Source organism: Rhineura floridana, chromosome 2 (genome assembly GCF_030035675.1).
Source record: "Rhineura floridana isolate rRhiFlo1 chromosome 2, rRhiFlo1.hap2, whole genome shotgun sequence".
In the NCBI taxonomy this organism is placed as follows: domain Eukaryota; kingdom Metazoa; phylum Chordata; class Lepidosauria; order Squamata; family Rhineuridae; genus Rhineura; species Rhineura floridana.
This window is the reverse complement of record NC_084481.1, coordinates 117,724,447-117,740,940: the sequence shown is the minus strand read 5'-3', so window position 1 is coordinate 117,740,940 and position 16,494 is coordinate 117,724,447. Positions and strand designations below refer to the sequence as shown.

Here is a 16,494-nt window from a genome sequence, read left to right as displayed (position 1 = left end):
ACTATATAGGAAAATATAGAGCAGTATCTGCTGTTATGTGCCTTCAAGTCGATTATGACTTATGGCGACCCTATGAATCAGCAACTCCCAATAGTATCAGTCATGAACCACCCTGTTCACATTTTGTAAATTCAGGTCTGCGGCTTCCTTTATGGAATCAATCCATCTATTGTTTGGCCTTCCTCTTTTTCTATTCCCTTCTGTTTTTCACAGCATTATTGCCTTTTCTAGTGAATCATGTCTTCTTATTATGTGTCCAAAGTATGATAACCTCAGTTTCATCATTTTAGCTTCTAGTGATAGTTTTGGTTTAATTCTTCCCGTGAAGGATAGAGGACTACAAAGGGAAAGGAAGATACTGCAGGTCAATTACTGGTTACGCAGATGGTGTCGACGGGAGAGGTTTGGATTCTGGGACCATGGTCTAAGCTTCTTGGAGGGGAGACTGTTGGCAAGAGATGGGCTGCACCTCATGAGGACTGGGAAGAATCTCTTTGGCAGAAGTATGGCAAAACTCATCAAGAGGGCTTTAAACTAAAGCCTCTGGGGGATGGAGATGATAGCTTAACTACCGATCCAAAAACAGCGGGTTGTAAACGCAACGATTTCAAGGGTACAGCAGACACTGGGAGAGAGAAAGGGATGCATGGCAAAGCTCACGGTATATTAACGGAGGAATCCAATCAGGACAAAAGAGACTTCTGCTGTCTATATACCAACGCGCGGAGCTTCGGAAACAAGCAAGGGGAGCTTGTAGTCTTAGTGCATCAAGGCAAATATGACATCATAGGGATAACAGAAACTTGGTGGGATGACTCCCATGATTGGAATATAGCCATTCAAGGATATAAACTCTACAGAAAGAATAGAAGCAACAGAAAAGGAGGGGGAGTAGCGTTATACGTCAAAGACAAATACACCTCTATGGAAATCCAAGAGAGTGAACAAGGGTCCGGTAGAGACCATTTGGGTAAAAATAAATGGAGAAACAAATGAAACCGACATGGTAGTAGGTGTCTATTACAGACCCCCTGGCCAAGAAGAGGTGGTAGACGAGGCCTTTCTCAAACAAATCTCTGAAATCTCAAGGAGGCAAGAAGTAGTAGTGATGGGGGACTTCAACTACCTGGATATCTGCTGGGAGACAAACTCTGCGAAGCACAAAGCCTCCAACAAATTCCTGATGGGCCTTGCTGATAATTTACTCTTTCAAGTAGAAGAAGGAACAAGGGGATATGCAATCCTGGACCTGATCTTAACTAACAGGGACGAATTGGTCACGGGAATTAAAGCGGTCGGTACCTTGGAGGAAAGTGACCACGTAATGCTGGAATTTGTGATTCTGGGAAAAGCCAAAGAAGAAGATAGTCAAACATGGACCTTGGATTTCAGGAAAGCCGATTTTAGCAAGCTCAGGGAAATGATGGGTAGGATCCCGTGGCTAGATAGACTAAAGAAAAAAGGAGCCCAAGAAGCGTGGGAGTTCATGAAGAAGGTATTACAAAAAGCGCAATCGCAAACAATTCCAAAGAGGAAGAAAAATGGAAGACATCGGAAAAAGCCAATGTGGCTACACGGAAGACTGGTGGAGAAGGTAAAAGTAAAAAAGAGCATTTATAAAGAACGGAAGGAAGGACGCATCACCAAGGAAGAGTACCGACGAGCGGCTCAGGCTTGCAGGAATAGCTTAAGGAAAGCTAAAACCCAGAATGAGCTGAGGCTGGCGAGGGAAGCGAGGAACAACAAAAAGGGGTTTTTCAGATATGTTCGAAGCAAGAGAAAGACCAAGGAATCGGTGGGAATGCTGCTCAATGAGGATGGCAAAATGTTGACAGATAACGAAGAAAAAGCAGAACTGCTCAACGCCTATTTTGCCTCCGTTTTCTCCCAAAAAGGGAACAGTGTGCAACCTTGCATCGGTAGCAATCTCAGTAAGGAGTCGGGATTGCAGTTCGAGATTGATAAGGAGATAGTCAGGAAATACCTAGTTAACCTAAATGAGTTCAAATCTCCAGGGCCTGATGAACTGCATCCCAGAGTATTGAAGGAACTTGCGGATGTACTCTCGGAACCTCTTGCCATCATCTTTGAGAAATCATGGAGAACGGGAGAGGTGCCGGAGGACTGGAGACGGGCAAACATCATCCCGCTCTTTAAAAAGGGTAAAAAAGAAGATCCGGGGAATTACAGGCTGGTCAGTCTGACTTCAATACCGGGAAAGATATTAGAACGGATAATAAAAGAGTCCATTGGCAACTATCTAGATGACAATGCTGTGATTAGAAGGAGCCAACATGGGTTTGTCAAGAAAAAATCCTGTCAAACTAATCTCATCTCTTTTTTTGATCGGGTCACTAGCCTAGTAGATGGCGGAAATGCTGTAGATGTCATCTATCTAGATTTCAGCAAGGCATTTGACAAAGTCCCCCACGACCTTTTGATTAGCAAACTGGTCAAATGCGGACTACATGGAAATACTGTCAGGTGGATTCACAACTGGTTGGAAAACCGTACTCAAAGAGTGGTCGTCGGTGACTCTGCTTTGGACTGGAAGGAGGTCTCGAGTGGAGTGCCACAGGGTTCTGTCCTGGGGCCGATACTCTTCAACATTTTTATCAATGACTTAGATGATGGAGTGGAGGGAAGCCTTATGAAGTTTGCGGATGATACGAAACTGGGAGGGATAGCTAACACAATGGAAGACAGGAATAAAATCCAAAGGGACCTGGATAGACTAGAAAATTGGGCTGAAATTAATAAAATGACATTCAATAAAGACAAATGCAGGATTCTGCATTTAGGCCACAAAAACAAAATGCACAGGTACAGGATGGGAAATACCTGGCTTAGCAGTAGTGCGTGTGAGAAGGACCTTGGAATTGTAATGGATCGCAAGTTGAACATGACCCAGCAGTGTGATGCTGCGACAAAAAAGGCAAACACGGTTTTGGGCTGCATAAACAGTGCTATAGTTTCCAGGTCGAGGGAAGTAATAGTCCCACTATATTCTGCATTAGTCAGGCCTCATCTGGAATATTGCGTTCAGTTCTGGGCGACTCATTTTAAGAAAGATATAGACAAGTTAGAGCGGGTTCAGAAGAGGGCGACGAAGATGATAGCCGGTATGGAGAACAAGTCTTATGAGGAAAGGTTGAAGGAACTTGGCATGTTCAGTCTGGTGAAGAGAAGGCTGAGGGGTGACACGATTGCACTCTTTAAGTACCTGAAGGGCTGTCACATAGAGGAGGGTACAGATTTCTTCACTGCTGCCCCAGAGGGTAGGACTAGGTCTAATGGTTTTAAGTTGCAGGAGCGTAGATTCAGATTGGACATTAGAAGGAACTTCTTGACAGTAAGGGCAGTTCGGCAATGGAACCGACTGCCTAGGGAGGTGGTGGGATCCCCTTCGCTGGATGTCTTCAAACAGAGGCTGGACGGCTATCTGCGGGAGATGCTCTAGCTGTGGATTTCCTGCTGTGAGCAGGGGGTTGGACTCGATGGCCTACAAGGCCCCTTCCAACTCTATCATTCTATGATTGTTCTATGACCCAATTATTTGTCTTTTTCACAGTCCATGGTATGCGCAAAGCTCTCCTCCAACACCACATTTCAAATGAGTTCATTTTTCTCTTATCCACTTTTTTCACTGTCCAACTTTTACATTCATACATAGAGATCGGGAATACCATGGTCTGAATGATCCTGACTTTAGTGTTCAGTGATACATCTTTGCATTTGAGGACCTTTTCTAGTTCTCTCATACCTGCCCTCCCAGTCCTAGCCTTCTTCTGATTTCTTGACCATTGTCTCCATTTTGGTTAATGACTGTGCTAAGGTATTGATAATCCTTGACAAGTTCAATGTCTCTGTTGTCAGCTTTAAAGTTACATAAATCTTCTGTTGTCATTACTTTAGTCTTTTTGACGTTCAGCTGTAGTCCTGCTTTTGTGCTTTCCTCTTTAACTTTCATCAGCATTCACTTCAAATAATTACTGGTTTCTGCTAGTAGTATGGTATTGTCCAGAGTATAGGTTGTGCATCAGGACAATCAGATGCTGTGGTACCCCCATTTCTTTTAAAGCATTCCATAGTTTTTCATGATCTACACAACCAAAGGCTTTGCTGTAATCTATAAAGCACAGGGTGATTTTCTTCTGAAATTCCTTGCTCTGTTCCATTATCCAACACATTTGCAATATGATCTCTGGTGCCCTCTTCCCTTCTAAATCCAGCTTGGACATCTGGCATTTCTCTCTCCATATATGGTAAGAGCCATTGTTGCAGAATCTTGAGCATTACTTTACTTGCATGGGATATTAAGGCAATAGTTTGGTAATTACTGCATTCTCTGGGATCCCCTTTCTTTGGAATTGGGATGTATATGGAACGCTTCCAGTCTGTGGGTCATTGTTTAGTTTTCCATATTTGTTGACAAATTTTTGTCAAAATTTGGACAGATTCAGTCTCAGTAGCTTGTAGTAACTCTATTGGTATGCCATCTGTTCCTGATGATTTGTTTCTTCCAAGTATTTTAAGAGCAGCTTTCACCTCACATTCTAAAATTTCTGGTTCTTCATCCATGAATGAACAGTATAAGACACAGAAAAGAGCAGACTCAGAGTGACGCAAGACCCCCAAATCACACTGCTTCATCTCTTTATTCGGCTCCACACAGAGCACACCCCTACTATTTACAATACTGTTCAGGAATTTGAAGGTGCCATCTGTATCTCCTCTCAACTCCTTTACTTTGAGCTGGGGCTTGCTAAAACCTAGGGGAAAACTTGTTTATTTGTTTTACTTCCAGGGCTCATATGGATTAAAAGATGGTCTCTGACCAATAGTAAGACACTTTTCTTACACATTGTGTAACCATCAGCATAGCTCTCAACTAAACTCCACACAAAAGCAGAAGATGCAGTGGGGGGAGTATTGGATGTGGCAAAGACACATGCTATGAAGAAAGCTCTTTCTTTCTAGTGCTTTCCAATATTTTCTAGATCCACTTTCATTATATTCACCTTTTTATTGTACGAGCAGGCCACATAAGTATTCTTGACCATTGCTGCTACAGTTGGCACTGTATATCTACTGAGATAAGATCCACATATGGTCTATTTGTTTAGGTTTTGGATCCATCCCTCACAACCAGATGGCATAATAGGTTCAGCAATTTAGACACTTCTCAGCCAGTGCCTTGCAAGTGACTTCCTCTTACCCATGTCATTTAAAGCATGCCAACAGTTGCTTGTTCCATGGCCCAATTTCGATAAAAACATTAAAAGACAGCTTCTTCAGTTTGTATCCAAAATTAGCAGATAGCAGTTTCATCCTGAAAGTATATAGTTGTTCTTCTGAAAACAGTGAAATGAACCTAACAGAGTTGAGCTCAAATAAATGCCAACACATTTTTAAACTAGTCCTTCTATGATACTGATGAGCCCAAAATTATTTTAAGTCATTTTTACTTTTATTTGTTACCACAAGAGGAAATAGTCTTTATTACTAAATATGATGCAAATGTGAGACTGTTCTTTCTTATAACTGGGTGCCTTTGACACGGTTCATATTAGAAAGGGGAATGACAGAACATGGTACATATATCAATTTGAATTTAGCTTGTTGTGAAAAAATTCTGAATAGAACATAATGCAATTTCACCTTGTTGTTGTTGTTGTTATGTGCCTTCAAGTCGATTATGAATAGCTCCAAAATTGGCACAGTTAATATCTACTAAGGTGAAATTCCATTTTGGAAACCCTATGAACATAGTAGATATTAATTGTGCTAATTTTGGAGCTATTTTATAGTCCCTTAGGCTGAAGAGTACAAGATAGTAACAAATTATAAGAGCTCCAAACAACATCATTTCATGTTAGGTCACCTCCAAACCATATCTATGAAAACATTTAATTTTAATTTGCATTAATGGACAAGGAATATATGTATAGACCAATGACTATACTTTTAAATTTGCTGTAAATATGTATGAAACCCATCCAGACTTCTGTCTTCAAACCATATTAGGGTCAAATAAATGGTCTTTCATTACTTATCATCATATAATTTTTCCCCATAAAAGAAAATACTTAGAAGCTGAATTCTGGTCATTGCCCAAAGTACTATTGGCATGCTGAAAATTAACCAATAATACAACCTTCGGCTATTAGCTACTTACGATCCTAGCAGCTCTGTCCTAAGAGCTTCCTTCAGTACCTACACCAGTATAAGATTTCTAAGATCACAATGTATCACAGTGTTTTAAACCAATCTTCCCCAGCCTGGTGCCCTTCAGATGTTTTGGGCTACAACTCCCAGCATTTCAGACTATTGGCTATGATGGCTAAGACTGATGAGAGCAGGAGTCCAACAAGATTTGGCGGGCACCAGACTGAGGAAGACTATTCTGAACACTTTTTTCCTGACAAAGCTAACTGAACTCACTGGAACCACTTGAAAGCTTCCTTGGCCACCTGGATGCTTTCCAAAGCACCCTTGGCACTACCCCTGATATTGTAAAGCTTGGCAATACCAGCACATTGAGTGTGTCTGTCTTAAGAGGAACCCCTAGATGTGAGTAGCTATCCCAGCTGCACAACACTGAGAATGGGGCCACTAGTATTTACATGGAGGCATCCAGGTTTTTCCTGAAGGCACACAACAGGAAGGAATATCATGCACTAGTCAGTCAGGCTTGGGCAGCTGGACACATTATTTCAAATGTTTTAAAGAAAAAAGGTGGTGTGGAGGCAGTGTGCAACCCTCGGATCACCTTGTTAGTACTTTTAACTGTGTTTTTACATATTTTCAGATGGATTTTAAAGGATTTTCTAATAAAAAATCAGCCTACAACACAATGAGATGGACTTAGTCCCATCACCTCTGAGAACTGGGATGGACCAGACTTTAATTCTTGAATTTCCAGGGAGTCCCTGCTGACATAGGGCTTATCTACATGAGAGCATTACTTCGTACTAACGACACTGTTTTTACCTCCATTTTCTATTTGCACCGTTCACAGTAAGGGCTCAACACCAGCTGCAAATACAGTGTTTTCTATTCACACAGAGGGAGGATCAATCACACAGTTTCCTAATGACCACACCCTCTAATTTAACATTTCCATTCCCTCTGGTTGTTTGGCAACCGAGCATGCTCAGTGTGTTCTATCAGCTGCAGTAGGTTCCATTTTTTAAAAAACCTAACAACCTGGAAGTACAGTTATTTGTATTTTCAATGGTACGATACAGCTGAAATACAAATCTTTGTTTGAGCAGTGTTATATTTTTGTGCACAAGTTAGGGGGAAAAGAAAAATAACCACAGTTTGCAGCAACATAAAAAAGGCCAGCAGAATGGAAGAGAGCAGCCAGAAGTTGCTTGTCAGCCCACAGGAAACAAAATGAAAGAAGGAAGGAGGAGATAGTGGGTATGGAGTGGAGAATGATTGACATACTCACCTAAAAGCATCAGAGCAAAGCATCTGCAAGTAGGAATGCAACACGATGGAATGGTTTTTCCTCTACTTTTCATATTATCACCAGATTAGGCAGAGCTTGGAAGTAATTCATCACAAGTAACAAATTACTTGTAATTCATTACTTTTTTGAGGAACGAGTGGGTAATTTCTTTACATTTTGATTGTAATAGAACTGGGAGTAATTTTATTACTTTTGTGGAGTAATTGTAATGTTTCCAGCATTACGTTTGGGCATTACTTGGGGGAGGGGAAGCAGGGGAAACATTCTGCTTCTTTGATTTGTGGATGAAAATCATGTGCCTCAAACTGGGCTTCTGTACAGCGTTGCTCTTCCCTCATGCTCTGTGGGTGGGTAGGAGGCAATGAGGGAGGATTTGGAAAGTGAGATGGGGTGGAGTGGAGAAAACAATTGTTTTAAAAAATGGATGGTGGTGGTGAAGAATGGAGTGGAGGGAAAGTGTGTGTGTATGAATACTGAAATGCAATTGTAGTGATTACTTTTGCTAAAAAGTAAAGTAATCTATTACTTTAAGAGCAATTGTAATTGTAATGGTAATTACTACTTTTGGAGGCCATGTAATTGTAACTGTAATTTATTACTTTTTAAAAGTAATCTTCTAAACTCTGAGATTAGGTTAGTACGCATTTAAAGGGGAAAACTGTGTGATAGCTTCTGCTTGCCGGTAACGTCATGTGAACAATGCAAATTAAAATATGTGAATAGCATCAAACACACAATAAACCACCCTGTAGACGAGCCCTTAATCTCCAATCTAAACAAAATGCTCACTGTTTTTTACTTAGGCCAGTCTTAATCTGGCTACAGTATAAATTGTGGTTAGCTAGTCTGGGACAGAGAGAGATCACATAATAGATGAGTGAAAGGAACTAGGTGGAAGGATTTTTAAGGGGTTAATACCACAGAGTGACCACACAGGAAGCCTAAAGAGTCTCACTGGCAAAGAGATTAAGGAGTGCCTTTCTTTCTTTAATCTTTCTTTAGTATTAACCCCTCATGCTGATAGACAAGGTGATTTTTTTTCTTAGCGGAGACAGAGGCTAACTTTTGTTTGCTCCAGTCCCCCCATTCTGGCTTGAAGCTTGGATTATTCCATTGGAGGGATGGGTGGCAGAGTTGGGGGGAGCACACAGACAGACAAACAGAGAGAAACCTGCATAAATTACTGCTGTACTTTGAGTAAAACAACAGCATTATATTAGGGTGTTTAAAAATTCATTCTGGGGGAAAGTTGCTATAGTCTGGAGCAAATGTGTTTGTTCCATAAAAATGGAGAATATACAAACTTCAGCAAAATCCAGTTTTAAATCTGACTGCAGCAGAATTCTCCCCCCCCATCTCTAGTCCAGCCTCTCACAGTCTGAGTGGCAAGCACACATGGCTCTGCCATAAGATGAGATGATGCTTTGATTGGCTTTAAATTCATGGAGGCTGACTCTATCAATGGCTTCAAGATATTGAATGTTTCCAGATGACTAGCTTATTGAGCATTCATTCCGATTTGTTTGCAGGGAGGTTAGACAACTGTGCCTCAAGCAAATATTATCCCACATTTTCTGGGTATTTTCCTGTCACTTATCCAAAACAGTCCAGTTTAGGGGGGAAGCGGGTTTGTTGCGCAAAAGCTCCAAATCAACTTTAATTGTACAAACTAAATTTTCCAGTAGGTGCTTGAATCCCATCTGAAAATAGTGACAGTCTGGATGCATGCATGATTGCTATGAAACCTCTAGGATCAGCAGCAATATGCCACTGGATACTTGTTGGTGGGGAGCAAGCAACTACAAGAGAGGTTTGTTGCGTTCAAGCCCTGCTTGTGGGCTTCCCAGAGACATCTGTCTAGCCACTGTGGGAAACTGGATGCTGGATTAGAAAGACCTTTGGTTTAATCTCATGTTCTCATTGCAATACCTCCCTGTTAGTTTTGTATCCTGGCTAGCCTTTAATACTAAGAATAAAATGTTATCCTTCTTCCCTTGCCCCCTGCCAAGTTTTTTGGAAAAGACTTAATAAAGGCTGTGCAGAACTTAAAGTTACACAATATGGTTTTTGATACTATTTAACCACAAATTTTGAATGAGCCTAGCATGCCTATGGTTGGAGAGTCTTCTGAGATAATTTGCTAGGTATAAAGGACAAAATACGGGGATATACCACCCTCTATCTGATTCTATATATCATATGCTTTAACATCTACTTGTCTTCAGCCAGAAAAATAAGCCATCAAACATCCTCCTGAATAAGCTGCCAGCTCCTGTTCAAAGATCAATGGAGGGCTTCATCCAGCTCCCTCCGTTCTAGAGGAATTAAATAACCTGCCATTGTTTAAAAGGTAAATCAGAGGATATGACAGGTATTGTTTGAAATAGAAACAACATTCCCGGCAATACATTCATTTTTATTACAGATATTCTACCCATTAATGACAACTGTAATTTATCCCATCTTAACAAATCTTTCTTAATCTCTGTCCATAATTTTTCATAATTATTATGAAACAACTTTGAATTTTTATTTGTCATAATAATACCTAAATATTTCACCTTTTCTTCTATTTTAAAATCTGTCTTCTCCATTAACTCTTTTTGATCCCTTAAAGATAAATTCTTCACCAACATCTTTGTTTTTTGGTTATTGATCTTAAATCCTGCTAATGGTCCAAATTCTTTTAATTTATCCATCAATACTTTAATTCCTTCCAAGGGATTTTCTAATACAATTATCAAGTCGTCAGCGAATGCTCTCAGTTTATATTCCTCTTTTTTTATCTTTATTCCCGAAATCCTTTTGTCTTGCCTTATGTCTCTAAGCAGCACTTCTAGAACCAAAATAAATAAAAGAGGGGACAGTGGACATCCCGGTCTTGTACCCTTTTGTATTTCACATGAGTCCGTTAAATCCCCATTGACAATTATCTGTGCTTTCTGTGATGTATAAATCAATCTGATCCATTTTATAAAATTATCTCCAAAATCCATTTGCTCTAGAACCTTAAACATAAATTTCCAATTCAAATTATCAAATGCTTTCTCAGCATCCCAGAAAATCAAAGCTGCTTGTATGTCATTTCGTTGTTCTAGATATTCCAACACATTCAAAACATTCCTGACATTATCACGCAGTTGTCTTTTAGGTAAAAACCCCGCTTGATCTTCCTGAATAAATTGTTGCAATATTATTTTCATTCTTTCTGCCAAAATCATTGTAAAAATTTTGTAATCATTATTCAATAAAGATATTGGCCGATAATTTTTTGTTTTAGTTAGGTCCTGCTCCTCTTTTGGTATTAATGTTATATTAGCATTTTTCCAACTATCCGGTATCTTTCCCTCTTGCAAAATTGAATTCATTGTACATTGTAAAGGTAACAAGAGTTCCTCCTCCAAACATTTATAATACGCTGCCAATAATCCATCCAGTCCTGGTGCCTTTCCTAGTTTAATTTTACTTATTGCATCAGATATTTCTCTTAACGTAATAGGACCATTAATAGCTTGTCTCTGGAAATCTGTGATTTTAGGCAAATTCTGCTTAGATATATACTCTTCTATTTTTTCAGAAGGAATTTCCTGACATTTGTACAACATTGAATAATATTGATGAAAAGCTTTTTGGATTTTTACATTGTCTGTCAACATCTCTTCTCCTTCTTGTATCTTTAAAATGAGATTTTTTTGTCGTTCTTTTCTTAATTTATATGCCAACCATTTCCCCGGTTTATTTGCAAATTCAAAAGTCCTTTGTTTAGCAAAATTTAAATTCCTTTCAATTTCTCTAACTGTCAACATTGACACTTGTTTCTGTAACATTTTAATTTGATTTATAATGAAAACTTTAGTTGGATTCTTTTTCAATTCTTCCTCTTTCTGTTTTATTTCTTCTAAAATTAATTGCATTTTCTGTTGTTTCTTCTTTTTTAGTTCAGAATTACATTTAATAAAATATCCCCTCATAAATGCTTTACTTGTATCCCAAACAATATTTTCATCTGTTCCTTTGTATAAATTGTGTTCAAAAAACTCTTTTAATTTCTTCTTACATTCTTGCACTACTTTATCATTCTGTAATAAAGAGTCATTTAGTCTCCATCTAAATCCAAGATTTATTTTTTTAAAAGTCAATATCACAGGGTTATGATCCGAAAAAGTTTTTGGTAATACATCCATCTTGGAAATGTCTTTCACTAAATTTTTAGACATCCAAATCATATCAATCCTCGAAAATGTTTTATGTCTTTCTGAAAAGTAAGTAAATTCCTTTGCATTGTCATTTATATATCTCTAAGCATCCACCAATTCTAAATTTTCCATCAATTCAAAGCAGATCTTCGGCAGTTTGCCCTGTGTCTCTTTAATATTTTTCTCAGAAAGTCTATCCATTTTTGGTGAAATTACCCCATTCCAATCACCCATGACACACCAATGATCATATGCAAACTCTGTTAATTTTTCCATGAGTCCTATATAAAACCTTGTTTTATCTTCATTAGGGGCATAAATGCCCGCTATCAAAATTTTTGTACCCTGTATGGTGATTTCGACTCCCACAAATCTGCCACTATCATCCAATAATATCAATTTAGGAGACAACTGTGAGTTAATATAAAGAACAACACCATTTTTTTTTTAGATCCTGCCGAAATAAATTCTTCACCCAAATTTTTACAGATCAAATATTTAGAATCTTTCTTCTTAATATTTCTAAATTTGTTTGGCAGGGGAAAAAACCAAGAGTTAAATTTAAATTATTACAAGACGTCAAAGAAAGAGGACTGGGATTACCAAATTTGAGACTTTATTTTGCTGCTTGTTGCTTAGTCTGGATAAAGGAATGGATTGTATTGAGGAACAAAAGATTATTGGATTTGGAGGGCCACAACCTGAAGTGGGGATGGCATGGATATCTATGGTATGATAAAGTAAAAGTTAATGTGGATTTTAATAATCATTTTATAAGACGTCCTTTGTTGAAAATATGGAATAAATACAAAACAAGGGTTTTTTTGAAAATACCACTATGTGTTTCAAGTCAAGAAGCATTTTATAGAAGAGAAATGGCTGGAAAAGAGAAATGGTTAACTTACCAAGAACTATTAGAAAATGTGCATGGATAATATATAATGAAAGAGAGAGAACAACTAATAAAGGAAGGATATAGTTCTCAATGGTTTGCCTATTTACAACTGTTAGAAAGATACAAATTGGATAAGAAAATGTATGGGTTTGAAATAAATAAATCTGATTTTGAAATAGGTTTGTGTACAAATGATGAATGTATAATTGCAAAAATGTATAAATTTTTATTGAAAATGGACATGGAAGAAGAACAAGTAAAAGAATGTATGGTCAAGTGGGCAAAAAATTTTGGTTATAATATACAAATGGATCAATGGGAAAATATGTGGAAAAAAGGTTTGAAATTTACATTATGCTATAATCTTAAAGAAAATTTTTATAAAATGATGTATCGTTGGTACATGACTCCAGAAAAGTTGTCAAAAATGTATAATAATGTTTCTAATGTATGTTGGAAATGTAAACAACAAGAAGGATCTTTTTATCATATGTGGTGGTCGTGTAAACAGGCAAAATTATTTTGGGCGCAGATAGGTAGGATGATGCAAAAAATCTTAAAGATAAATATTCAGTCAAAGCCAGAATTTTTTTTATTGGGTTTTATGGATAAACAAAAGGAAAAGAAATATGGAAGAATAATATTATATATGATTACGGCAGCAAGATTATTATATGCACAAAAGTGGAAAATGGAATCAATACCAACAATGGAAGAATGGCTATTGAAATTAATGGATTTAGTTGAGATGGACAAATTGACATGCCTTCTCAGAGAAAAAACGACAGATACATTTCTTAAGGAATGGAAGCCTCTTTTGGACTTTTTGTTGAAAGAAAAAAATGAAATGATGATAATGGGATTTGACGATTAATTAAGATAGACTATGGAAAAAAGTGAATTTCGTATGTTTTAGGGGACAGGTTTGATATATATTATATACTTATAGCTGATCTGTAACAAATCGGAAGTCAAGTTCTTCTTTTTATTTTTGTTGTATTGTTTTTGTTGTTTGATTTTGTTTGTGTTTGTTTTATGAAAATTTGAATAATAAAAATTATTACAAAAAAAAAAGGAATTAAATAACCTGAACCCATTCATGAAATCAGGCAGTGAGACAACATGTTGCAACTATCATACTAGTTTTAGAGGGAAAACAGTGTTGCTTCATCCTTACTCTGGAAAAAACTGTGGCTGCTAAGGTTACATATGTCAAAGCTTCATTGATGTATTTTCTAGTAACAGGCTGTCCTATCGCTACAAGCATCAAAATATCCCTAGCTAATATAGTAAAGGAATGTAGAAAGTGAACAGATGAGGCAGGGAAATTAGTAAATCTAGGGAAAACCTAAGGTGACTTTCTGCCAAAAAAGCAAGTACCAATATGTTTTATTATCTTCATTTTACCCTGCATATAATATACAAGAATATACAAAGATTATAAAGTTGCTATTCTATCCCAAAAGGAAAAAAATGATGTGGGAATATATTTCTATACTGTTCTTTGCTTGTTTTGTTCTTTATTTATCTTATTATTTTGTAAAAAAAACCACAAATAAGTTTTTAAAAATTAAAATTGGATATAATATCCATGCAAGCAGAAAACTCTAACCTGAAACATGACCAATTTAGTCATTTATCAACAGAATTTCCAACAGAGCTGTCCACCAATTAAAGGCTTTTAGCTGATTAATGGCATTGTTTTTAAATGATCAATCCAAGCAACTAATTAAACATTATAGTCTGCGGTCCTTGACCATTGAAATCAATGGGAATTTTTCCATAGGCTTGAACAGAATCAGGATTGTAACCCTTCATATCTCAATGCAGGTAATGTTTTCACAAAGATAGTGTGTTTCCTCAACTAATCAGTACAGCCATCAGCACTCCATATCCTTTCATACTGGACATTTCCAAATAAAATTTCATTGTAATTAATTCTGCAATGAATCAATTAATTGGATAATCCACTTTCTTGCTCTTTTCTTCATTACAGTAATGATGACATATGTTTATACGTTCTGTAGGGTCTATTCAGATCACCAGGAGCCATTCTTACTGGTTAATGAATATTGCCAATGAATGTGTTTGGAGGTGATCATTTGTAGTGTCTGGCCATGCGATTAAACCCAGCATTACTAGTACCACCTCTCTACAGCTATTCATATCTGGGGTAGCAGAGGATGGTAATGCTGGAATCAATCATGTGGCTGAAGGTGACATGTGACTACTTCCACATTACTTGAGCCAACTCATATGCACATTTAACTACTCATATGTGTTTACTTATGTAGCCAGTCATTACTAACGTGATGGGACTCACCTTAATTGGATATGTCCAATCAGCTTCCATGAGCATAGATTGCTCCAAAAGCAGAAATCCCCACTCATGGTACCTAATATATGATCTGTCAGTCACCTTGTCAATATTACCCTATTTGTGTGAGCATTTAAATGCACATGTCTGCCAGGTGAGGTAACATACAAACTGACTCAGACAGCTTTATGAGAACAGTTGAAGTAGATTGTAAATAATGAGAGCAAGAGAATGCATATTGTATGACACCATTTAAAAACCAGTACTTATGCTTGTACATATCACTAAATCCATGCAAAATGCCTCAAAGCTGTGCATGGGGATTTAACTGCACAATGCTCATTTAAAACATCCAGCTTTAAAGTGTTCAAAGAAAGCAATGTTCAGTGACTCAGTAGATTTATCATAGTTACTCACCCTCTGCATCTTCTGGCCTTGTAAGATCAATGACTCCTGGGCCTATTTTTCCATCTTCACCTGGCTTCCCTGACAGCGGTGGGCCTAAATTCTCATAGCGTGTTCTTTCCTGCCAAAGAGAAAGGAACATTAAGTCTTTCCAGGTTTAAATATCTGACTCTATTCATTTGATAATACTCTTGCCCGCCCCTCTGGCTACCAGTTCCCCTTCCCTACCCTCAATATTAATTTTTCAGTCCTCCCTTGATTTCTTATCTAGCTAATAGAGGTTGCAAGCCTCACAGTTAGGTACTTTTTTGTTTTGGACATTACCTAACACCATGGCTAACACTTAAACATGTGTTAGTACTAGTAGCACTAGTAATTGTTATAGGCTGTGCCTTTTAAAAAAAACAAGAAACTTTAACTATAGGTATCAGTTTAGAGTTTTAATGCCTAAAACTTAATTCTCAAAGACTAACACCCTCAATACTGATTAAACATATGGAGAACTGAGCTTATCTCTTCCTGATATAAACTTGTATAATGAATTTATTTATTTATTTATTATTTAATTTGTATCCCGCCCTTCCTCCCAGCAGGAGCCCAGGCCGGCAAACAAAGTGCGAAAAACACATTAAAACATCATAAAACAGATCTTAAAATGCATTAAAACAAAACAGAGTTATAAACATTTTTTTTAAAAAAAAACAACTTAAAAAAGGGTTAAAAACATTATTAAAAACATATTAAGCAATTCTAACACAGACGCAGACTGGGATAGGTCTCAACCTAAAAGGCTTGTTGAAAGAGGAAAGTCTTCAAAAGGCACCAAAAAGATAGCAGAAAAGGCGCCTGCCTAATATTCTACAAGTCAGTTCATAATTTTATCTTGGCCATGATTGACTCTTCTGTGTAACTGCTTCCGGTACTGCTAAACTTAAAAGTAATGGGGAGCCCATGTGGGAAGTGTTTACAAGACAATTATTTCCCATATTGACATTCCTGGTTGCAGGGGACGGTGGTGCCGGTGTGGAAATTGACTCTATCATATGATCCTCTCAGATCAGAATGAAGATACACGGAAGTAACAATTCCCTCAACTTTGTAACATATAAACTGGCTTTTAGAAGTGAACTTCTGAACATCTTAGACTCAGTAGATCTCTTTAAGACAAAAAACCCCACAACCACTATTGTCTTGTACTACA

The 16,494-nt window shown here is 37.6% G+C and overlaps 1 protein-coding gene across 26 annotated transcripts in view; it reads right to left on the bottom strand.

Annotated features, from left to right (window-relative positions):
• The window catches only part of SOX6 (SRY-box transcription factor 6), a 765,761-nt gene that overhangs the window by 44,635 nt on the left and 704,632 nt on the right, over positions 1–16,494 (bottom strand). For all 26 annotated transcript variants that reach the window (XM_061610274.1, XM_061610275.1, XM_061610270.1 and 23 more), the window contains one exon: positions 15,306–15,414. In XM_061610274.1, coding sequence (XP_061466258.1) covers positions 15,306–15,414 — 109 coding nt within the window. The remainder of the gene's footprint in view (positions 1–15,305; positions 15,415–16,494) is intronic.